Source organism: Nymphalis io, chromosome 12 (genome assembly GCF_905147045.1).
Source record: "Nymphalis io chromosome 12, ilAglIoxx1.1, whole genome shotgun sequence".
NCBI lineage: Eukaryota > Metazoa > Arthropoda > Insecta > Lepidoptera > Nymphalidae > Nymphalis > Nymphalis io.
In genome coordinates this window covers 4,996,480-5,024,094 of record NC_065899.1, presented here as the reverse complement: position 1 = coordinate 5,024,094, position 27,615 = coordinate 4,996,480, and the positions used below count along the sequence as shown (strand labels likewise).

Genomic DNA, 27,615 nt, shown 5'->3' with positions numbered 1-27,615 from the left:
TCGCTTAAATATGCTTATGGTATTGTATAATATATATTACATAATCCAGGAAGATTATACGATACAGGTGTCTTATAATAAGATTAATTTCAAACATAGATGATTGGGGTGTAGGTATGTATACATTCATATTTTTTTATCTAACTATTTCTTTCAGCTTAGAAATTACGTGAACAATTAGTGAGGCTTATAAAAATGAACGTGATTACTTATTATTTATGAAATTACTTATTATTTATGAAATTTATTCAATATAAGAACCATTACATTTATTCAATGTTAAAAATTTCCTATGGATTCGAAAGAAAGAAATACTTGAGAAGAACAGATATTTAACTTATTTTTTTTTTATATGGAGCCAATGGAGTTTCCCTTATCATCTATAAAGTTACATTTATTACTATAAACCATCTAGCATACAAATTATTCATTTTTGTTAACAATTTCAGCGATTTTCTTGTAAAAGCGTATATCTAAAACATACAGTATATCTAAAAATATATCTTATATATATTATATAATAGTAAAAAGTTATGTAAACGGAAAAATAAAAAGAAGCGGAACGATATAATTCAACAAGAATTTCATTTCATTTCAATGATTCCCGCTGAGTTCAATCCTAACTGAGACATCCACTTTGTGTCATCCCTTATCAATCGATATGTTTGTTCGACTTCATCGAAATTCGAATTCGTCTCCACAGTTCTGTTAAATTGCATCAACAACAGAAACTCTAAACCACACACTACGTGTTTACATTTGCATGTATATTTGGATATATTTGTGGAGCCACTTTATGACGTGACAAACATAGAATGCATTCGGTTCAATGCGTTAAAATTGATAAATCGTTACATGCATTTTCGATACTAAAGGGGCCTAAGAATTAAATCAATTAATATTTTTTAAATAACATAATATTTTGAACAAGGGGCCTAAGAATTAAATCAATTAATATTTTTTAAATACATAATATTGACTGAGTTGGCGTCAAATCTTTAATCGTAACTATCGGTTGTCTTTGATTTCTATTAGCCAGCTTTACCCCAGTCACTGACTTGAATAAAACATTAAAACCTTTAATGAGAAAGACGTGCCTTTGTTTTTATTTCCTTTTCTTCTTCTTTATAGTCGGTAGGCAAATAAAGAGCAAGTGAAAGAGAAAGGTGTTCAATATCTAGATTGTAATTTTTTGTGTAATATATTATATTATTTCATGTAGTAATTTTTTTTAGTGTGAGTGATTATACTTTGTTCATTTTATTTTAATAAAATATAATAAAAAAAACATTTCAATTTAACTTTTATGCCTATGTTCAGTAGCAACTTTACTGTGAATAATAAATGTATACATGATACAGTTGGTTTTTCTTAATAGAGAAAAAGTATATATTATTTTAAAGGTACTAATTAATATAGTCATGATCATTATATTTCAATTTCATCACATTTAAAAATATATGTTTAGTAGTTTGACATTGAGTAGTTTCAAGAACAAAAAGATATAATCTAAGATCTGGTTTTCGTTCACAGTATTGAATTGGTTTTTATTGAGTTTCTGTTTCCAGAAAAATTGTATTAGGTCCACTTACTGAAACTTTTATTGTAATATCCGAGTTGAAACATTTGGAAATATTTCCAAATCGATTCAAGTTAATATATTGAAATTGTGACTTTTGAAATAATTTTATAAAAACTTCTAGCATGTAATTTAAGAATACTTTTACTTTTTACTTTTAAGAATACTTTTAGATCTGAAACACATTTCTTCACTAGTAAAGTTGGGTCAAGTGTTGGCTGACGGATGCTTAATCACGATTGAAACCTAAGCCTTCTTCGAAATACGTTTTTCTTTTTGTGCCTTACACGAATAGAATAGCTTTATTTGTTCTAGTTTCTTTTATACACTTAGTATTTGATGTTTTTTTTTCATTAATAAAATATTTTGTCTAGATACGTTAATTATTACTCTGATGAAATAGGTAATATAATATAATAAATAACATATTAAAATCAGTAGTCCGTAACAGCCTGTGAATGTCCCACTGCTGGGCTAAGGCCTCCTCTCCCTTTTTGAGGAGAAGGTTTGGAGCTTATTCCACCACGCTGCTCCAAAGCGGGTTGGTGAAATACACATGTCGCAGAATTTCAGTGAAATTAGACATATGTAGGTTTCCTCACGATGTTTTTCTTCACCGTCAAGTACGAGATGAATTATAATCACAAATTAAACACATAAAAAATTCAGTAGTGCTTGCCAAGGTTTGAACCCACGACCATCGGTTAAGATTCAGGCGTTCTTACTGCTGGGCTATCTCGGCTGATCGGTTATCTGATTAAGCGGCTATATAATATGGAAACGTATATAATATAGAATATTTTTTTACTTATTTCACTTATTTTAGGGAATCATACAATGTGATGACACTTAAAGCATGCTATTTATTTATTTATTTAACACTTTTTGCACAACATATACATAAAATGAGAGAATTAGGAAACAATCAAAGAAAAAGAAAAAAAAAAATGGTGCGCAAAGGCGGTCTTATCGCTTATAGCGATCTCTAACAGACAACCTTTGGTGAAAGAATTTTGTAAGAGAACAGGTAAGTGCATTTACATATAAAAAGGTGATACTAAATATTTAATAAACTACACATATCTACATCCCACTAACCACATATAATAATACATACATACATACATACACATATACATACATAAAAACACATATATAATTATTATATAGCATATACATATTATATATAATTATAGAGTATAAAATTACTTACTTGGAAATGGACAAATAATAGCATTTCAAGCGGTATTTAAAAATACTCAATGAATTCGACTGCCGAATATCTGTAGGTAGTGCATTCCAAAGTTTGATGGTTTTTGCAGTAAAAGAGTTACTGTAGGTTTGTGTCCGGCTGCAGGGGGTAACTATTTTATTGTCATCCGAAGAACGCAGGTTGTGTGCGCTATCGCAACCAAGAAATTTAAAGCGTTCTTTAAGGTAAGATGGTGTGTGATCGATATAAAGAATAGAGTAGAGAAGAGATAAGGCATGTAGATTTCTTCATAGTCTGATTGGCAGCCACTTTAACTGAGACCGATACTAGCTAATATAAAATAATATATACATCACTTAAGTTTCTACCAATAATAACTACAAAATCACTCACTCATAAAATCACATAGCTAAAACATTATAACGTTGAATGATATTAATGAAGGTGTAGTTATGTAACCAAATAAAATTAATTTCTTAATGAAAACAGGCTACATTGACATCCTATGTCATGACGACATGACTGCTTGCGTTAAGCAAAAAATACGAAATGCAAATTTTTAACAGGCTAAGAGATTGAATATTAAGATAGGTTAGTTCACCCATACATAAATTACTACTTTTATCTTATTTATTTTACTTTCAAGAACATTAATTTTTTCAGATTGAAATCTATCCAATATCTGAATAGACTATTATAATTTTGGCAGCTATAGTATAAGATTATTACTCATGCATTTTGTTTTACAAATCGGGCATTAAATCATGGGTAATATGTTGAACTTATTCTTGGACAGTTAACTGGACATTAGGAAAGGCGAATTTATAAAATTGTTTTTCACTTTATACAGGAAAAGCTGGTCTCTAATCAAATGCTAACAGAAAATTCATCTTTATAGCACATATTAATTTATATACATATTTTGTTCGCAGATTTTTTTTCGTTCCATTTACTAATGCTTCCTTTGTATTGAAGTTTCTGATCAGCAAAATCATGCAATTTACTTTCAATATTAACTTACGTGGTGCTAAACTACTAATATATATAATTATTTAGTAGCTAGTGCGTAATTTATTTTTTATGTTTTATATTGTTTTTTTCTTAATTATATGGTTACTTTACAATCTTGCTAATCTCACTGTCATTGAGATTGGCCAACTACGCAGAAGATATTATAGTGCACAAGTGTACTCTATTCCCTAGCTCTCATAATCTGATGGGAAAGCAATCCGACACAACCGTTAACAAGTGCGTAGATGTTAACTTTATCTGATTTAATATTTTCATCAAGGCTAATAACTTACTTAAAAGAAAAAATCCTTGCCCTGGGTAGAATTTTTACTAGTTAGCGTCCCAACCTTGACTAAGCGTAATTCCGAGAGTTATTGACCTCAGCTTAACTGACAGCTTAGTAATTAGGCTAGCATCGCGGTCCTTTATTTTCTTAATACGTTTTTTTTATTTAAGTTGAATTATACTTTTACACTTTAACTAATTAATTGGTTTTATAACCGTCTTATAAAACTGCAGTTTCTGAAGTTTCGGGTTCAAATCCAAAACCAAAAAAAAGCAATTGAGTTTTTATTTCTTTACTGAAATCTGCAGCTGCCTGGAGTTACGAAGTTTAGAGTGTGTATTTCATTGCCTAAAAGAAAAAGCATTGGTTCTGTGTCTGATCTCTACCCTGTCGCGTCGGATTTCCTACCTTGTCGCGGAGATTCCCGTCCAATCAGACATCGAGAGTGAGGTAATAGCGAGTGCATTTGTATTTGCACACACACTTGACACTGATATATATTTTTCACAATCGTATCGTCCTCACCTGTTCTTATCATATTTATACAGGGTCAGCGCAGCTTGTTTTATTACACTGCAAGGTTAAGATTTATATGTTAAATGGGATTGTATATAATGGTAGTAGATGCTTAGTGCGTTGGTTGCTTGCCAGCTTATAGTTTGTTGATATGCCATGGACTTGGTTGGTATTGATGGTTGCCCTTAACACATAGCTCTTAAGATTGAAATTGGCCACTATTTTTCAATGCCTGGTGAATGATTTTTATTATATATGCGAGTAGTTGAAATTAAAGATACATTTTCTTTGCAGAATCGATTTTATATATGTACATACATTTTCCTACAACTAAGCTCATAAAATATTTTCATAATTATGCTGCTCCGTGTATCTAAGTAATTAGCACTGGAGGGCATGTAGCCAGGAATGTTGTCAGGACTTAATTTAGATAGACTACGTTGGAACATTCCAGATTATTAGTATGAAACTAGATATATTCAAAGTATTTACGGGCTTATATTACGGCCGGGGCTGGTATTTATTGTAGTTATTATATACATTTCTAAACACGAATCCGGAAAGATCTGTATTTCTTTTATTGTAGTGTTTTTAGTGTACATGTATTGTCACTATAACTGTATAACAATTGTAACAATACTGTAATATGTTGTAGTGGCAATAAAAGTAAAATACAGTATTGTTATCTAATTATAATAAATATTTAACCTAATTAACTTTGCTAACATTGACAAATGAGCTGTCAAATCTGATTTGTAGAAGGGTCTCAGGTGACAAGCATTCAGATTTTTGCATATTCATTTTATTATTTAATATCGAAAAGTTAATATAAATGTTCAACTGATGGGAACATGTATTCTCCTGTTTATGACAGACGGTATGATCGTTATTCCAGCATGCTGCTTTTTAAGATGGTAGAATACATACATATGTCATAGATATACCCGATAAATGCACGGTTTTTTCCATCACGAAACTATTTAAGATTAAACAAACATAATACGTTAATATTGAAGATTGCTATAACGCGGTAGCGGGAACAGGGCCAGCATGCTAATTTGAACTGGCTTGAATTTCAAAATTAGGCACGCTAGTCTTAGATTTAGCCTATGACCGACCGTTACGATTGAGAAAATCTGACATTGGTTATTTCAATTAAGGCGTTTGCATTTCTTAATCATCAACTATATCTCTCGTTTGACTTTTTTGTTCAGCTCGGCAACACATATGAACATAGTTATTTTCTTTCTTGAGATTACACAAAATAAACGGAATCAATTAATAATCTATTCAAATTTTTGAATAATTAAACGTTAAGAAAAATTCCCATGTGAACTTAGATGCTTAACATTCGCTGTATGGACACAATATACGTCGCTTTTTCCAAAATTGAAATGGGGAGTTATTAAACAATCCAAAACTACAATCACAGCATTTTAAATATTTAAATATACTAATAGAAGCTACATATAACAACAAGTTAGTATTGCTGCCATGCGTACCAGCTTAGAAGAATGCAATATTCCGCCACAGTTTGTTCAATCAATCTATAGATTATATTACTTACATTTACTAGTGACAAGATTGTTTTTGAACTCTTGTTCGTTCAAATTAGTTAGTCACTAGGTGGAATGAGTTTCAAAAGCGTATATAAATGTATTTTCGTATAATTTAACCTAAGATAGCTAAGTTTTTAATTAAATTTTTGAGGCTGTATAACCTCTTCATAGATTGCAATTTTTGTTCGTGCAATATATTGAATCAAATTTACTTTTAATTGCAGATTACATTTAAAATGTGATGTAAATTCTTGGTTGTTCGCACGAATTTCTACTTTTATTCCCTTTTTCATATTTAAATATAAATACGACGAAATATTTTTAAATTAGTGGGTATGATCGTAGCAGTATTTTTGAATTTTATATAAACTTTTATTCTATACACTTTCTACCACTGCGGGTAGATTATAATTGTAGCAGAATTTTATCCTTTACCGCCAAGTATAATTTATTTTAATTTTAATTATTATAATTTTAATATAAGGTTACGAAAACGTGATGACGAGACACTTGATTGAGGTCCACGTTTTCTATCCACAGGGCCATCTCAGTTAAACTTAGAATATTCATATCTGTATTGCTTGGTGGTAGGGCTTTGTGCAAATCCATCTAGGTAGGTACCATCTACGATATCGATATCGATTGAATATGTATTGATATTCTATCGACAACAGGAATCATTAGTATTGTTTTATTCCAATTTGTAGCGAACTAGTGTAAAAACACACACACGGGACATATCATGAGTTCCCAAGGTTGGTGGCGCATTGATGATGTGAGGGATGGCTAATATAGTATATACAGATAAAAGTCTAATGGGCGGTGGTGACCACTTACCATCGTGTGGTCCATTTGTTATTATGCCTAGAACTGTAAAGAAATATCCACGCTTCCTATTTTTGTAATTAAGTTATAAGGTTTTGTTTATTTTTGTAATTAAGTTATAAAAAGTGCAAACGAAATGCAATTAAATATTTTAAAAATACGTCTAAAGTATACCCTGTTCGCGTGGGACTTTATTTAATATCTGCGTGCAACCGGCGTCAAATCCCCCGACTGTAGCCGCCTGTTGCCGTTGATTACTATTAGCTGGCTTTGTTGCCACAGTCGCCGGTTTTAAGTATTATTTAATCATTAACTTGGGATACAGATATTGTTTAGGGCATTAACGTTTTTACCGGTTGATGATTTATCACATGAATTAAGTAAGAACAAGAACATTAAGTAAGAAATTGTATTTTAATTATATATATATAATTAAATAATTAGAACATTTACATTTTATTCAAATTCATATATATATATATATATATATATATATATATATATAATAAATATTATGACAATACTCCTAAAAGTAAGTTTATATAAAGTAAGTATATATATGAATTTGAATAAAATGTAAATGTTCTAATTATTTAAACATTTAATTATCCCCTTATAATTAATTATTAATTATCCATTTATAAATAATAAATAGTTATTTATGAGAGGAATTCAAATTATTTATATTTTTTGTTTGATTACTTCTAATTTTTTTAACAATAAAAGCTTTAAATCTCAGTTTAAAGTAAATGCAGTATTCATGGCATGTATACAAATACTGTTCAAGCAACCAAAGTTTTATTTTGTTAACATACAACTTACTTAAAAGCAAACAGTAGATAACTTACGGTCATTAATTAAACAATTTGTTGATATATTAAGTAACAAAGTGTTAATTTGAATAAATTAAAAATAACTAAAAGCGGTCAAATAAATAATTTATTTTAGAATGTACGTAAACAAAATTGTTCAACAACTAACAATAAAATACTGAAATACGATCAAAATAAATTTGAAACGAAACTGTTGTAATCATATATCATTCAATCGCCCCTATGTTTTTTTCTACCTGAAATTCGTAACGGAAAACTAACATTCCATTCCGCCTATTTGAATTGACGTACTCGTATTTATCTGACGGAAAAATTTCACTGTATTGTTCTATGAAATGTCAGCAACAGAAACACTAAACCACAGAGCGCTTACATTTGCATATATATTTACACATTGCGTATATATTTACACGTGTGGAGCAATTTAGGACATATGGCAAATAGAGGCGACGTAATCGACTCTGCACATTGGACTGCATGGACAATCAGTTTATGTGAGTGCTGCGTTTTATGGCAATTTTTATGAATGAAATCCGTTTTTAGGTGTGCAATGTGATTGTTTGCGAGATGGAACGCGTAGCTGTAACTATATAATATATATTAAGTTATTTGATTTAGTTACTGACCTTTATGCAAATGAATTTAGTCGTAATTATATCGTTTTAAGCATGCAGTCATAATATACTACTTTATACTTGATATTTAAATGTATTTTGACTAAGACTGTTACTCTCGTTTTATTTATGCATGTAAGCGTTTTATTAAAGTAACACAATTAAGTAATATTTTTGTTCGATCTGAATAGGATCTTGGCAAAATTATATATGATAAATTTTGAATTATAATCAGAATTGAATTAGAAGTTAGCAGGTTTTCTTAAAAATAAATACTTAATTTACAACTAGCTTCTGTAAATATTTTACTTCGTTTTAGATCTCTGTGAGATGAGAGTATTTGGAAACCTTAAATATATTTAAAATAGCCTTTTCACGATATCGACACGTGCCAATATCTCGTTATAAATTGCGATACGAGACAGCATTGTATTCGTATTTTAACATGAATTTAGTTCGCTGCTGCTAACGTTTCCGGTTCCTATTGGTCGAACTAAAACCAGAGGCGTTTTTAATTTGAATCACTATATTATGGTAATAAATATATCTCTTTATATTGACATCGTATTATAGACAAAAAATTTAAATATTTTCCATTTCATTGAATTATTAATTCAAAAAAAAGTTTTGCCTCATCAAAAATGTAAATGTAATGTAGCTTTTTCTATAGCATATAGCTTGTTTAAATATAGAAAAAGCTAAAAAATATATTTGTAAATAACAGTTTAGATTATCCTAATGTTTTAGACATCGCATTACCTTTTTCATCTGTTACATCTTCCATGGTCACGAACCAAATGAATTGAGTCACGTACACTAATTTGGAAATAAGCCCAAAAAGTCCTGGTACAGGGGACAGCCGCAAACCGGGACAACTACTATACATATACAATACTATATATGCAGCGTTGCTTACAGTTTTATTTTGATACACTTTAACAGTTGTAAAAACGTATATATAAGACTGAGATATTTATGAAAGCTTAACAAAATAATCTATAAAGTAAGTTTAGTTAACAATAAAATAATGCATATGGAAAAGCTACTTTTAAAAACTTTATTTAACTTTATTCAATCCGAATAATTGAATAGAGGGTTAAGTAAATTAAAACGTTTAATTAAATATACAGCTGTCCATTTCCATTGTCCGTAATCCATTTAAACTAGTTATGTAGAAAGGGATTGTGTACGGACCTTCGACATTTAAAGATCGCTTCTTGTCTTTACTCCTTTTAGGTAAATGACCATTGAATAACTATAGAAACTTTTTGATAAGGAGTTAATATAAAGATCCGAGATAGCCTAGCGCTTACAACATCACGTATTAACCGAATATTACGGCTTCAAGCCCAGGCAAGCACCTCTGATTTTTTACGTGATTAACCTGAATTGGAGGAGTATGGAAAACGCTTCAAACCTTATCCTCAAAGAAGGGAGACCTTAATCCAGCAGTAGGACATTCACAGGCTGTTACTGCAATGTAAAGATGCTGCTTGCGATCAGTTACTTTAGGTTAGACAGAAATGTATATAGATGTGAAATAATGGTAATGGTTGGTTTTTGAAATAATTTAATATTAAAGAAAAGCAATAAATATAGTATAGTAAAATTAAAAACAAACTCAAAGAGATTCGAAGTAAACGCGTGCCACATATACAAGGTAGCAGACAGAAATCGGTATCGTACCGTTTGCCGTCACGTGGAGCGTGACGGCAAACGTTTTTAGGCTTTTGCTAGTGACTGTTTTTAGGCTTTTCTAAATAAAGCTTCCTTGCAGTAAAGCCGTCGTAACGCGACAATAAAATATTTCTAGAATAGTATTAATTATAGAGATAAATAGTAACATCAGGCAAAAAATACTGGGTATGAATAGTTTTTCAAGCAAATGAAAAACTTACTTCTTAGAAGAAAATGTAATATTTTACACTAACAGCTGAATTATTGTATTTGAAATTGAATTTACCACGCCTGCATGCTGTCCTGAAATCTTTTAGTAGAAGTGGCCTTTTGCCTTTGATTTCAGTTAGCCGGCTTTGTCATTCGTGAATAAAACATTAGCATAGCCGTAATGAGGTAACTGGACACTGTTTTTGAGTTGACCATTTGCATGAATTTAAGCTGGTTCAGTTAATACGTATTTCAGTTTTAATGTGCTGTTGGATGGCTGCACAGTATTTAATTTAAAGCATTTTGAACCTAGTTACATTTGGATTTGTAATCTATTAAATGCCTAATACGTTTTCAGTAATATAATAAAATTCCATAAAACATATGTATATGTACATACAATATGTAAATTAATGAAATTGTGCTGTATTTCACTAAGTCCAGAATATATGAAATTGGGCAACTTTAAAATTATGTGTATGATTTATTTATGTTTTTTTCATAAATAAATCTTTGCCCAAGATTTTGGGATGGAGTGATAACACAGTGGTTCAATAGCAGCCGTGGTTGTACGTCCCACCGAATTTTCAAGTAGATTTATGAAGTCCTCCTGATCTAGTCTTAGTAGACATCCATCCAATCTATTCAACTACGCAAGAGATATTACAGTGAAGAAGTGTGTTCGCAAACACACTTACACTCTCCTAATGGGACAATTAGTCAGGACCAGATTAAACATGGACCAGTTACACAGTCAACTTTTTAACACTTTTTTCTGAGAATTGCATGATTCGAGATTAATATGGATGGATAAAAAAGCCACAGAAACTTCAAGGTAGGTCATATAAATAATAATATAACTGTCAATAATATACATATTTATTGCATGCGGTTATATAAAAAAAAATATTTGGTAGAAGGCTGTATCGTGATTGACAATAACTATACTTTCATGATTTTGAAACAAGTTCTTATTTCTAATATTAAGTTCGTTTCTATTATTACATGTAGATTTTATTCTTTAAGTTTATTTGAAACCATCTTCAAACTATAATCTATAAGATAAAAAAAAATATCGAATGCGGTTGTGAATCTTTAAAAATATCAAGATAATATACAAATGTCAAAAACAATTGTGATAAATAAAAAAAACCTCCCTAATCATGTCAAGTTGAGAAAGGTTGAACTGTTTTATGAGTTATTAAATGAAAAAGTGCGACGCTTTCTCCAGACAGTCAACATCAGAAATCAAATGGGAATATTCGTTTGTAAGACAATATTACCCTTCAATTAGAAACAAAACATAGAACCGAACGAATCTAATACCGAAATGCATTCTTAATCAAATAGAAGACATCGCAGTGTGGTCCATTCAGTAACATAAAGAGTTATACAACACGGTAAATTTTAAGCCCCAGTCGCACTATATTCTTGGATTCTTGAATAAAACATCCGACAGTGCAGTGTATACTTAGCGTTAGAAAGAGCGTTTATACGTCCACAAAGAGACCAATGATGGCTGAATACTTTTTCGTTATTTTCTTCGTGTTATAGTATGAAAAAAAAAACAAATTATGACAATAAAATCTACGTCGGAGATATTGTATTGCTCAAGTATATTTGCACACATGTATGCTTCCTCATAAGCCGATCTTGAATTCTACAAGAAGATAGTCCAGTCGAGGTATCAAGGCTTGAAGTCCTTTCCGATATTGCTGACTTCTAACCTCCGTCCGCTACTGAGAAATTCTGGAGAGAAAAAGCCAATAACTTTTATGGCCCCGATTCAGGGTTTGTACTCAGACCCTCTGGATAAACTAGCCGAAAGACTGACGAGTCAGCCTTTATTATCATAGTAAGATCATTTGAAATCAAATCTACTTAATGCGAGTTTCAATTTAATTTGAAATATGAATTTGGATGATAATATTTAATGGAAAGAGGATTGAGTTTTCCGCTAGCGGATTGGTTGAATCACTCTTAGCGTAGTCGAGAGATGAAATAGAAATTTGTACCACAATATTTGGTAAGACCTTAGTTCTTGTACTTTATTATTGTGCATATTTTTTTAATTGGATTACCGAATATTTTTCTTTCGGATCTATCGAATATTCAAAAAGTATGAGAATTACCGGTAAATTTAATGAATCGTTCTTTAGTATAACTTAAAAAAATAAGGACTCTAATTTATTTGATCGTAAAATTGAAAATTGGTGTTTATATAATAGAAACTAACTTTACGTAAATATCTATATTTGTAAATAAATACCAAAATGTGCTTTAAATTATACGATATGTTTTAGGAGAAGCGAATACTTAATCAATGAGGCGGCTTTGTTGTTTTGTCTATATTTTTTTGATTATAGAATGTAAAAGATATTGTTTACTTTTATGGAAGTATATTTTCTAGTAATAAAAAGTTATTTGTCTAAATTAAAATATACATAATCTTACAAACGCTTTAATTATTTACAAAAAAAATAGACATGTTCTATTAAAACGTTCAATTTTTGAAATGCAGAATTCTTCAGCAGAATTAAATTGACAATACTAATCAATATTTTATCGATAAATATCAATATCGATTTTTATTACCTACGCTCGAAATTATCGGGAAACGCAATTATATTATGCCTTTAAATGGTATTAGAAGTATATATTATTATTATTTTAAATAGTTTTGTTCATTTAATTTGCATTAATTGGCAAAAAAACACAATAACTTTCCACTAATGTTAACAATTGGATGTGTACAGTGTAATACATAATATTGCAAAATTGGTATTATAATAAAAAAATTGAAGTCAATTAAAATAACAAACAAATAAATCGTTCTGATTTGATGATTATTTAATAATTTAAATTAAAACAAACAATTAATATTTGGCTTCAAGAAATATTTTTGTTTATTATTTATCTATATCATTACCACATTTTTTTACGATAAGCATATAAAAAATAATATATTAATGGTTACAATGTTTATTTTGCATCTAATAAAAAAAATTAATAACGGAAACTTTGTTGAATACACATTTACTTTACGTTCCCAATTTGACTTTGTAATTCTAGTAGCACAGATGAAATGCATTATGCATTTGAAATTACTTTAACAAGCATAAACAATCTCTATTATTGGACGAATTTAATAATATTTAGATACCGTCCATTGAAAAACAGAAACGATGCTTAACAATTATGTCTAGTCCTCCTCATCGATTTCGATGACGGCGACCCTAGAAATTAATTGTTATTTCTAGCATGAGCCCTAATGTGGCTCGCTAGACCAAATTTGGTTTTAAAAACCCTACGACACGTGTTACAATACAATTGGTCCACAGAGTTGTATGTGTATGTGTAGGATGGCTTAGGTCTCTCTTTTCTTAACTGGCGCTTTTCGTCTAGTGCGTGAAGGCGGTTTTCCTCAAACGTTTTGATCTTTTTGTAGATGGTAGAGCGCCAAGATGCCCATTGGGAAGCTAGCTCCTCCCAACACTCTATGCCAAAGTCACAAGCTTTTAGATGTCTTTTAAACACGTCCTTGTATCTCAAATACTGACCACCATGCTTCCGTTTGCCTTTAGCTAACTCCAAATAAAATACAGCTTTAGGCAAACGACGATCGTCCATGCGGAGGACATGCTCACACCATCTGAGTTGACGTTGCATCAGAAGAGCTTCCATGCCGTAAATTCCAGAGCGACGCAGGACCTCTGAGTTAGGGACGTGATCCTGCCACTTGATACGTAAAATTGAACGTAGACACCTTAGGTGATGTGTCAAGTTTTTTGATGTCTGATTTGTAGATACACCATGTCTCTGAGCCATATAATAGAACAGGGATAGTTAGTGCCTTATAGACACTAATCTTTGTCTCTAATTTGAGGTCATGGGATTTCCACACACGATCAGTAAGTCTTCTGAAATTGGCGGCAGCGTAGGCAATGCGTGATGGGATTTCCGAAGCCAATGTGTTGTCAGATCGAATGTTGCTCCCAATAAAGTGAGTGACTTCCTCTAGTGGTTTCCCATCCAGATTTAGTGCCGTTGGATCCGCTTGGAAATATCTTGGTGGTTGTTTGATGATTTGTGTCTTAGTAGCACTTATAACCAGGCCAAACTGTTGACAGGATTGGTGGAGTACGTCAACATAGTTTTGGAGATGTTCCATGCTGTCAGACATAAGACATACGTCATCAGCGTAAAGTATCTCCAATATGGAGATCTTTTGGATCTTAGTCTTCGCCCGAAATCTTGAAATATCAAACACGCCTTTTTCTGTCCTGACATTAAGTTGAATTTGGTTTCTGCACCTCTTCAGCGCGTCTCTCATTACCACAGCAAAGTATATGGCGAAAAGTGTGACACATCCTTGCTTTACTCCGCTAGTTATTACAATATCCTCAGACAGTTCGTTTTCGTGCTGAACCTGGGCTTTCATGCCAACATGAAGTTGGTGAACCAAATTCACGAATTTATTCGGATACCCCAATTTTTGCAGAACAAGCCAAAGAGCCTCGCGTGGTACCCTATTAAATGCCTTCTCTAAATCAACAAAGCACATGAATAGGGGCTGTTGGTGTTCGAGACTTTTCTCCTGAAGTTGCCTTACAATTGAGATGGCGTCAACAGTTCCTCTACTGGGACGAAAGCCACATTGGCTTTCGGGAAGATGCTGTTCAGCCAACTCACTGAGACGGGAGTTTATGATGTGAGCAAGGATTTTGCCGGCACTGGAGAGGAGCGATATACCTCGGTAAGAGCTTCAATCGGAAACATCTCCCTTCCCTTTGTATAGCTTACAAATTATCGCATCCTTCCATTCTTGTGGAACCTCCTAACAATGTGTTTACCACTATACTTATAGACCTCAGCTGGTAGTTGGTCCATTCCTGGGCTTTTTGAATTTTTAAGATGCTTTACTGCTTTAACAAACTCTTCAAATGTCGGTGGATTGTCTAGGTATTCACTGGAAAATTCTCAAGTGAGTTTACATAGGACAGGTTAGCACTGAGTGTGGTAGGATTCAGAATATTATTAAAATGTTCGGTCCAACGTTTCAAGACAGAATTTTTATCCGTAACTCGATGCTGCCTATCCTTTGAATATATCGGAGCCGTTTTTCTGAGTTGCGGACCGTAAATCGCGTGTATGGCTTCGAAGAACTTTCCGGTGAGGTTCATATCGGCGTAGTGCTGAAGTTCAGCAGCTTTTTCCTTCCACCATTTGTCCTTAAGTTCGCGAACTCTCAATCTTAGTTTGTGTTGTGATTCCTTTTTGTTATATACATTCGCCAATTTTGAGTTCAGTATATGTCTGTGCTATTCTACGAGTAGTTTGATGTCATCATCAAATGCGTCGAACCAGTCCTGGTTTCTCTTTACTGGTTTACCGATGGTGTTTAGGATACAGCCATAAAGGTTTCTTGCAAAATATCTCCACTCATCCTCTATTGAGCAAAACTCAGTTTGAGGAGCACATGCAGCAAATTCTGAATCCACCTTATTACCTAACTCTGTTGAGTTTATGAGTTTCGAGAAGGCTAATTTTGATGGTACTTTGTGGGGTGTCAGTCGTGGAGCTTTAAGCACTTAGCGGATTTTCGATCTAATGAGTCTATGGTCAGTCCAGTCCGGCGCCACACGCATTGCTTTCGTTATGAGAACATCTCGTAGGTCTTTACGGCGGACAATGACATAGTCCAGAAGATGCCAGTGCTTGGATCTAGGGTGCATCCACGAGGTCTTAAATTTATCAGAAAGGCGAAAAAATGTGTTTATGATACTAAGATCTAGTTCGGCAACCAGCGACAATAAACGTGTACCGTTATCATTACAGCTCCCAATACCATGTTTGCCCAGGACACCAACCCAGAGATCGTGATCCGTCCCTACTCGGGCACTGAAGTCCCCGAGCAAAATGATCTTATCATGTCTTGGTGCAGCATCAAGAGCCAGACGAAGTTGTTAGTAAAACGCCTCTTTATCTTCATCCGGTGATGGCAAGGTGGGTGCATAGGCACTAAATAGATGGACATATTTGTTGCGTGCGACAGACAGTCATTGACAGCCTCAGGTAAGTCACTCAGATCTCTTGCCAATTTATTGCGTATAGCAAAACCTACAACATTACCCGCTCTCTCACCGTCAGGACGTCCGCTCCAGTAGTAAGTGTAGCCGCCGAGTGGTTCACATAGCTCACCGCACCCACACAGATGGGTTTCACTAATTGCAGCTATATCGATTTTGTAGCGAGCTAGTTCTCGCGCTATAAGAGCAGTTTTTCGCTCCGGGCATAAGTTATGGTCGTTATCCACTAAAGTTCTTACATTCCAGGTGGCAATGGAAAGTTGTTGAGTAATGAATGTAAAATGTTTGTTTCGCTTATTCTTTCTACCGCATTTATCGATGTCCAGGCGCCCACGGCTTAGCACCTAAATGATGGATGAGACGGACTATGTTTGGGCCACCTTTTTTAGAACCATCCTCTATGCAGAGGAAAGCAGAGCGATCCTTTGCTGGTGGTAGAGCTTTGTGCAAGCTCGTCTGGGTAGGTACCACCCACTCATCAGATATTCTACCGCAAAACAGCAGTACTTGGTATTGTTGTGTTCCGGTTTGAAGGGTGAGTGAGCCAGTGTAATTACAGGCACAAGGGACATAACATCTTAGTTCCCAAGGTTGGTGGCGCATTGGTGATGTAAGCGATGGTTAACATTTCTTACATTGCCAATGTCTAAGGGCGTTTGGTGACCACTTACCATCAGGTGGCCCAAAAAAAAAAAAACCTAAATAGGGCTGCTTTGTCACCAGCCGTGCTGCCGAACCCACAATCCCGCCTCTGTCGGTTCCGGGAGCGACCACTCTCGCCTGGCCGCCTACGTGCAGGGTTTCAACTAAAGCCTCGGTACATCGATACCGCGACCCCACTGCCTTCACCCCATCGCCGCAGGACTTTTTAAAATCAGATCCGGGAAGAATAATTAGGGTCATCTGCGCGTGAACTTTTTTATAGTGGATAAGTGGTTGCGCGGGTGCAGATCCACTTCACTCGTCCCTACACCTGTGCTCCGATGGTCCGGTAAACCGGAACGATCGGCAGTAGTCGGGATGCAGTGGAAAAGGCCATATGTCACTATATGGACTCTGACAAATGCCCTTCAGGTTTTCCACGTTACCTTTTTATTTTTCGGGAGCCACCGATAACTAACTCACAGATGTTCGTGAATTAGTCCCCTTCTTTATGTTTAGCCCACTAACGTGGTTGCCCGGGGTGTGGCCGCTGTGACTACTGCTTCTTGGAGTCACTAAAGAAGAGATCGTGGAGGTTAATAATAATTGCGAACACTCCACGACACCCATTACACAACAACAATTATGTATTTATGTACTGAAACACGTGAAACTATGATAAGTACAGTTACTTTAGAATTTCATTTAATTTGTATTGTGTAAAAAATACTTTGTTTCCAATAGGTAACAAAGTGTTACAACTTATATGGTAGTAGAAACAACATTGTTTGTTTAATTAAATTCGTTTTAAATGTGGGATTCGTAATGGACTCTGAGGTCAGTTTTATGGCTTTTACAAGCGATTTAATCACATTAGTTTATCATTTGAGAATATAGCTGTACATGAACACTAAAGTTATGTCTTAATTTCCTATTATTCAAACAACTACCGCCCCATTAAAATAATAATAGACCATTACATGCCATACATATTAAATATTTTGAGTTGCTAATGACAAATGGGTTAAGTGAAAAAAAATCGTAAATTTTATATTAATTCGGATAATTAAAAAAAACAGATAATTACGAGTGACGCTGAGAGCTATATACGTTAACGTGTATCAGCAGATCGCCAATGCTAGACGAATGAAAAGCACCCAATTGTCTTAATATTTCGACTCCTAAAATTACTATTAAAGATGAAATATACAAAGCAATGGCAAATGATCTATCATATTTAACTTATAGTGGAAACCGGTCATTATAGCCTTTTTTTATTATCCAATCCTTTGAAGGGTTCTTAAAAACTACGACAGTCACCGTAGCCAATTTTAAAAGAGTTGTTAAAGCTTATAAGAAAGTTACCATATTTGCATTTCTTACCTCGTTATTAAAATATTCTTCTTCAATTTAAAAGCGAATATATACAATATATACAAAGTATAAAATTAAGTACGTTTTATAATTATGAAGTGATTTTGTTAACGACAAACGCGATACAAGTATCAAATTCCTATTTCAAAATAATCCTTTCTATTTCAATTAGTTTTCGCCGTTTATTAATAATATCGAAGATCATAAGAATCAGCGAATGTTTATATAAGTTTTTACCGTTTAGTCTGTTTTTTTTTTATTTTTGACGTCATTCTTATTTATTTTAATAATAGCTTCGACTTTCCCGCTATATCCTTGCTTCAAGTGCCTTTATAGCAATGACTTAGAAATGTTATTATCTGATTTTTCTTAGAAGCATTTCACCTTTTGCTTGAACTATCAAAGGACTAATAAAGGCAGTCGGGTTTTTAAATGCAAGAGCAAAGAATTTTCAACTTCGCTTCACAAACTATTCAGTTTATAAGAGCTCTGTGTTGCATTAACTAGTTCTGAAAAGAAGACACCTTTGAACTATTGTTCAGAGATTGAAACTTGAAACCAAAACTGGCGTTGAGCAAAACAATATTCATATTATAAAGTATATTTGTTTGTTTTAATTATTCAATATTACACCTTACTTACATAAAAAAGGCAGACGTATTGAAGATCACAAATGCCATTGAGTATTTATATTTTCAATTTTTTTTTAATCTCAAATAAAATGTGGATATTTTATTTATACAATTTATAAAGTTACAAAATTATTTATATATACTAATTTTTTTACAAAAACTATTTAAGAAAAAGAGAACGATATCTACATGATAAGGATATTATTATATTCACATTAACATATTAATTAACTATAATAAATAGTATTTGCCAAAAATGTTACAATCTTTTCTTATATTTACGTTTATTGACATTTTGACAACTCACACAGGATAAGAAGGATATTAACTATTGTTTTTACTTAAATAGCAACGATAAAATTAACAGCCAAATTGAAATACTAGTATTTTTTTCACGTAATAATATAACATTCAATATTTTTAATTACTTTATAAAAGATTAGTCAGTAAAAACTTATTTTAACAAATATGTGTGGCTTCATGGTTGGACAATCCTCTTGTTCAAACATTGTGGACACTTAAATGCTGAGCAGTTCCTAGGCTGATATTGTGTCAGCGTTGATTTTGCCACCTAAACCCCACGCAGCGCCACATTGACACTTGTATTTCGCTCCCAGGCTTTATATTTTATGTTAAACGCCCCTTACAATTCACCTTAACATTGTAAAAATACATATATGTATCATAATGATGCGACATGTATTCGATCAAGAACCTTTACAAGACTATTTTATAGTAGAATTTCTTTCTTGCGTGTTTGCATATTGAAATCAAATTAAAAAATTGACACTGAATTTGGGTAAACTAATTTCTGATTTTAATTTTAACAATACTTTGAGCATAGCTCGCACTATGAAGAGCCAATTTGTCGTTTAGTTCAGTTACTTTTAACAATTCGGCACCGTAAGTAATGGCAGGTAAGGCGTCTTAATTAAAACCTTAATTTTCAAATATTGCAATGTTTACGCGATGACGATTTTCAAATAATAAAAAGAAATGTTAAAAGTGATAAGTACTTTTAACATTTCTACATTTTTTATATAATGAATACTTAGAAAGTTTTGTATTATATAAGGCTATTTAGTTTTACTTATTTTTATAGCAAACATATTCTGAATTTTTCGTAAAATTGCCAAGTTTTGTGGAGCTTATCCAACTTTGGTATTGTTAAGAAAGAATTAATAAACTTGAGCTATGAAAATTTCTGTCACCGCTTCGCCCGAGATTTCAATGAAGAGATAAAGACAGTACAGCAAGTTTTTTTCACAATAAAGGCAAATGGGAAACGTTGTAAACGGAAAATTTATATTTTCACAAATAACGAAGTTTGCGAGATACGATTTTTTTAGAACGGAATATGGCTCCATTATATACGCTTTTTGAATTTGTTATTGAGTTGAATTACTTCATTTTTTACTTTTATTATAATGCATTTGAAATAAACTCACTTTTCCGGTTTGAGTTTTGAAATAAATAAATTGATTGACATCCTTGTTTCTTTTTAATTTAATTTTTACTTTAATTAAATAATAATATTATAATTAATTTAAAGTGAAGTCGAGTCAAGCTTTGTTTCAGTTACTAATGTAAATAAAAACACAATTAACATATTGCATTTTTTAGTTTATATTCGTAATAAAAAACATGAGTTTGTTAGTGCGCAATACCAACGGGATTATATGTCTCTTGAATATAAAGTTTATGCATTTTGTGTGCTCACGTGATTTCAGAAATAGCTGCTCAGGGGATATCGGTAAGATTGTAATTTTAATAAACGACAACCATATAATCAGGATTAAAAATGTACTTGGTTAAAATAAGTTTAACAATTTCATTTAAAATTTTGGGTGCAGTCTGTTTATATTTATAATATTATTTCATTCTACTAAATTCTATTATTTAAATAAATAAATAAATTAAACTTAAATGGTCATTCAACCGTCTTTAATTACACTGAAGTTAACTGCCTCGTCAGTCAGTTTAGTGGCTAGCTTCTAACTGCAGATTCCAAGGTCTTGAGTTCAATCCCCGAGTCAATAGTTATAATGTATTTCTGTTAAGACATCCTCAGTAGCAGCAAGGCGATTAGAAGTGAGAAGGTAAGGACGCGGAAAGCACATAAAGTCGTTGGTACTGCGACTCAACTCTTTCAGGATATCAATTACACTGGCACTTCATCTTATAAGCCTGAATATAGTCTAACAAACGTAGAAGTTACGCTGTCGTTATCTACAATCATCTCTATTAATCAATTTTGAAACAATCGATCGAAAGTGAAGTGTTACATTTTAATTGTTTTATTTTACCAAAATTTATACTTAATAAAACAGAATGTATACTTGAATAAAGATAAACAATATTATATTTTCTATACTCACCTGTGAATCCAGTACTACATGAAAAATAAAGTTTGCTGAACATACAAAAATGTCTACAAACACAAATTATGGAATGACCATTCCTTTCTATAAAAAGAGATGAATTAAGTATTTTTCTTTAATTTACTACATCATGCGAAAGATCTATCAGAATAGAATTAGACTATTTGTACTCATGGCTATCAAACCAAATGTATATATGTTAGGTTTTCAATAAAATGAGGAAAGTAGGTAGGTATATCCTTAGTTGCAAGTTCACGTTAATCAAAATCAATCAATCAAATAATCGTTATTTGTTAGGCACTTTTAAATGGAAATTAAAAAACAGTCGATTCGGAAAAATACATATTTTTTATAATAATATTAATTATTTTAAATTCGATTATTTTAACTGTAAAAATTCATACTAATTCCACGCCTTGAAAAATACGTCTTTTCATTATTTCTTAAATTATGTTATTGTTAAAATATTGAATGTGACAATATTCAAAATAAAATTGGTTATTTATAATTGAATTAAAAAAATACATATTTATTAAAATATTGTAGAACTATTTTTTTTATATTAAATGTCCAATTAAAAATTTAAAGTGTTTTTATAAGGTCTTTAGAATTTATATTTCGATATATTCTGTTTATCATTGAAACAAGTATTTTTGGCTTTACTTAAATAATTTCTCAGTAATTTAACGCTTAAGGCCTTATCATAGCATTTAGTTCTTATGTTGAAAGACTATTCTAATGCTAAACATAAACTTTTATTATAATCTTAGTGATCGGTGTATTTAATTGATTTAGTAGTTTAAAAAATCGAGAGCTAGTATTATACAATATAAAAAGTTTACTCAGTGTGAATTAAATTTAATAACTCGTAAAAAGAGGCAAAATCTTCCAAAGTTCATTTTAATTTTTCTTCTAAACAGGAAATATCGCAGCCTGAATTTTTAATATTTACTTTAACTTCGTTAAAGTTAAACCCTTGGGTGAGACAAAATTTGTAATGGATGTAAGTTTTTTGCAATGTAAAGTGTCGTATGTTTTATGACATCTTATCTTTTGATTTTAGTTATTTTTTTACTCTTAACTAGATCATAATTTACAAATCAATTTTCAAGATAACAATTTCATATAAAACCGTTAGTAAAACTATATGTAATATGGTAGATAAAACCATCGAATAGCTAACAAGTTACAATATATGTCATATGCATATAGAGCTTTATCTTAAATAGTCTTGCAACTAAAGATACAAAGACCATTTCAATATATCGTGGTCTCAGTTAAATAGGAGCTGTATAAAAACTCTGTTTGATAGAACTAAGTGGATGCAGCAATGTAAGAAATATGTATGGGGTTGAGTGAATCTAACATGCTATGTGTTGTTCTCTTACTTTCGGACCGCGCTGTGAGACCTGGGAAATACAGAACTTGTTAGTAATGTACGCTGTGACTAAGAGTACCTAGAGAAAAAATATTAGTGACCTCATTAGTCGTACATGATTGTTGTAATGTAGAAAAATTACTTTGTATTAACTTAAATCATTGTTATATATAATCTAAGAGATGCATAAACATTTATATAATGTTCTTAGTATTATTTTCTATTGAAATGTATGTTTTATGATACATTGGTATATATAAAATTATTAATGATGATATATATAAAATTATTAAATATATAGTTAGATGAATTTCTATAAAGATTTAAAAAATATACTATAAAAGTAAGCGAGTCATATTTCTAAGGGAATAAGGATTACATTTATTAAGGTTACCTTATTACATTTGTTTTTCTATGTTATTATTCTTATCTTCTTCTTCCTGCAACTCTTTTAATACCTACCTTTTATTCCTACGTTAATACCTACATGCTTTACTTGACTCCAAACAGTGCTAATTGCTTGATAGGTTTTTATTGCAACATAAGAGTACAATATTTCATTAAAAGTAAATTAGCAACGCAATTTACAAACACTTCCACAATATGCTCCAATGTAAAAATTATGAAATATATCGTGTGTGCTATGACAAATCACGAACGATTTTACCCACGTTAAACGTTAACGCGGGGAAAACCACGCCGAACAGATAGTATCCTTAACTACTGATCCTAAGTGAAGTGTTAACATCGTTCTTTTATTTTTACATAAAATTTAAAACGAATATGTTATTTATTTTGATAAACAATAAACATTCCTCATCTGCGTGAAAAAGAAATAGACCTAAAATCATTTATTTTTTAATGACGTGATTATGAATTTAAAATAAATTTGTTTTCTGTATATACAAAGGTTTCCTGTATCTTCTACAGTATTGGCATCTTTCGCTTAAAGAACGCCCGAATTGACTTTCTCCATGACGTTATTGATATAAATAGCTACTTTTAAAAAATATATGTATGGTCGTTCTGGGTAATCGAGCGCAGTGGGTAAGTATGCGCACTGAACGTATCTCTATGTTTATTTTTTGCTAAATCCACCATGCGTTCACTTACCCCATAGGAATACGTAAATTATTGGACTTGCTGATTTTGTTTTTTTTTTCCAAACTAAAGTTTAATAAACACTTTTCGAAATAATACTTTTGTGTCCTTAATCACCAATATGTCCATACTAAAACTATAATCATCATAATGGTAAAAGTTTATATCAATCGCATAAGTAGTTGTTGCATGAATCCAGAAAAAAAGAATTAACCAAACTTAACTCATCATAATTTTAGTATGTTATCTTCTATGTAACTATATTATAAACTATTTATGTTTAATATAGAACGTATTAATGACAAACAGAAGAAAATGAGACTATAAATTATAGTTTATTACTGGTCATAAAATAAATAATAATTAAATAATATTAATAAATAAATAATAATGTTAATATTTCGTCTTATAGCTTTTATTAAAGTGAGTAGGCGAAGTGTTATATCCATAATAACTAAGAATTATCTTTAATAGACTTTGTGTATTCAATATTGAAACGATAACGGATGCTCATTTTTTTATGGACGATAACATGTGTAATAGCTTCACCTAAATTAAAATAGCCTTACCTAAATTAATAACCATTAAAATAATTAAGATACGTTTGTATAGTTAAGTGTACAATTATAAAATGACTATTTTTATTCCACAATTTTTTTTTCACTATTATGTTTAGAAAGATACGTAGTTAGTTTTGTATAATAATGTCTTTTATATGACTCAAAGTTCGTTAGTGAAGATAATATTAAAAAATACAGCAAGATAAACAAATAACAGTATTTTTCTTATCGCATTCAAAGCCAGCGCGAGCGGTACGCATGAATTTATTATTGCCTAGCACAATGAAAGAAATATTGATGAATACAAGTGCAATCAATCACTGCTGAGGACCATATCGTGTTTCATCAATATAGAGGGTACTTTTGCATCGTTAATCATTGCGTGTTGACCATACGAGAGCTGATCTCTTTCGAGAGCCATTAAAAACATATGCCTACACGTAAATGTAAACAATGGCAGTTATTTAAAAATTCAAAAAAAAATTGAATTCTCACAGGATTATGAATGCAGGAGCATATACAATAATTAAATTCACGTTAGGACTTTTATACATCTACACAAACGTACCTAGAATTTTGAAAGTTTCGTCAAACTCGTAATAAGTTCGCGTTTAGTTTAGTAGTCAGTTTTCTATCCAATGAAGCTCGATAGCTTTATGCGATATCAGCACGGTTACAAGTTTCATTATACGATAGCTGAATTCTAAATGATAACTTATTTAGTAATACAAATTATATAAAAAAAACCACAATTTTGTAGAATAAATGCTCTTACTAAGTCCAAATTACAAATTATTTTGTAGTCTACATTGATTTAAGATCCTTCTGTACATATACTTATACAAAGTAAAATAAAATAAACTAGAAAAAGACTGACAAGTCCAAACATTTTTTCTGGTTTGAGTAATTATTTCGATATTGCTGGTAGTGTGTGTACGTCTTATATAATGATGAAGACATGAGCCCGGGGAGATCTTTGAGGGCATATATTTTTTAACGTTATCAAAATTATGAGTTATGAATAGTATGTTTGGAAGTTCCGTCAAAATTATATCTCGAATAGTAATTCGTCTTTACTAATAAGCAGTAGTAATGTAATTTATATTAAAGCATATTATTATAAAACAGTATTTGTCTGTATTTAAATTTTTAATCTGAATAATACAGGCTTCATATGAAAGCCTGAAGCGACCGTGGCTTAATAAAAATATTTGTATTCGAAAATAGAAACATATTTGTATCTTGACATAAAACATTATTTTTCTATTTATGCGTAGACACAAAAAACGAATTATTTGTTATTAGTTTAGTCTTTTTTCAGGCAGCAATAGAGCAACTGACCTATCTAGTTTTTTTGGTAAAAACATACCTGATAGATATGATCTTGATAGTAGCTAAGGCACATCCTATATATATAGATTGATAAACATTTAATACCTAAAAAAAATTAATCATTGATTTTCTTGTGTTTTAAAAATATTAGTTAACCTATAATATTAAGATCTTAAAAAGTTTGTCGTCGTTAGCCAGTCGTTATCCACCACTAGGAAATAGGTTTATTCATTGGTGAGCATAGCATGCTGAGGGCCCTTGAGTTTTTTGTTCAGTCACTCAGTTAGCGTCCACTTTTCGGCATCTTGTGTCATGGCAGGTACCACGAATTAGTTAATAATTTCGCATAATTTTCATTTTCGAAGTATAAACATCCCGCCTAGGTCTTTTCGCCGTAGCATTGTTGATCTGAAATGTTTCTTCAAGTAGATTTTTGACAATCAATAAACAAGTGTAACGTTTCAATATTGAATAAAGATTTCGATTTTTGTAATAAAGTATAAGCATAAATTTAAAGAGCATATAAATAATTGAAAAAATAAACCCCGTATACCTTGCTACCTGTACCTTGCTAGGTTTAATGACACTATAATTATTAAGTTATATATGATACACAGCGCAGCGGGCGGGTTAGATAGGTACATATATCGTTTAAAAGACTACTATATTTTTACTAAGGTACCAGCCGATAAGAATTGAAACGGTAAACCTATAAAAAATAGCCTAAGCAAGCGTCGGACTGCAATGGACTACAAATACATTATATAAAAATAAATCAAGTATTTTATATAGGTAAGATGTGTGAACTCTAAGGTAATATAAAAGGTCCTTATAAAATATTTATGATGTGGGAATAACGTTCTTGAAATTGTATTCCTTTGATGGTCGGTTTTTCTCTGTATCTTCTATATTTGTAAGTCAAAATTTTTGATAAAAAATGATAAAAATATTTTATGTGCAATTTATTAAAAAAAAAATATGTTGAAAAATTTAGGATGTAAGAGTGAAGGTATAAAACGTCTTCACATTTATTCTGATACGAGTTTATAAGATAAATCATCTATATTTATGAGTGTGTAATCAACATAAGGAATAACATTTGTAATTTAGACATTTACCCTTTCTTGAAGGTTTCTATGTCATATCGATTCAGAAAAGTCGCCCTTAAGTGATTGTGCAGGAAATGACTTAAAAATCGCTTTGTTGTGGATTTCCAGACATCGAGGTGTTAAATATAATATCAATAATATATATCTTTGATGTTGATAGCCAAATAATTACAAGAGGATAACAAAATACCTTAAAGATTAAAAAGGTATTGAAATGCGTGCTGGCCATTTGGTAGTTACATAATTTAAAATCAACGTACAAAGTTTTATGTCTACTTTAATTGTGATAGCATTGAATGCTTAACTGATGACTCATGACTTTGGTGTAAAATATAAAAAAAAGCTTAGAAAATATAAAAAAAAAGTTTAAAAGTTTAGGGTTAAAGTTCTCCTTTGAAAAGAAGGTTTGTTTGGTGAGACAAAAAGGGCATTTTATATCTGCAACATGCAGGTATCCAACGTTTTCATTCACCGCCCAACCACGAGATGACTTATAAATCTCTCGTAATTAATAATAAATTACTTAAAATTAAAGTACACTGTAGTTATCTATGAAACAATTCTACTAATGTAAACGCTGCCTAAATGTTTATGTACTGAACAATTTATGTTCTATTTTATTGCTAGAATGGAACTTTCCTCCAATCTAAATATGGTCAGACCTTTGTGGTAGCAATAAAGCGAAATGCTAGGT

General features: G+C 31.5%; 1 protein-coding gene across 1 annotated transcript in view; it reads right to left on the bottom strand.

Moving 5' to 3' along the window:
* Positions 1-27,615, bottom strand: part of LOC126772555 (Kv channel-interacting protein 4-like) — a 101,332-nt gene that overhangs the window by 48,459 nt on the left and 25,258 nt on the right. The window contains exon 3 of the mRNA XM_050492956.1: positions 22,830-22,850. Within this exon, the coding sequence (XP_050348913.1) occupies positions 22,830-22,850 (21 nt within the window). The remainder of the gene's footprint in view (positions 1-22,829; positions 22,851-27,615) is intronic.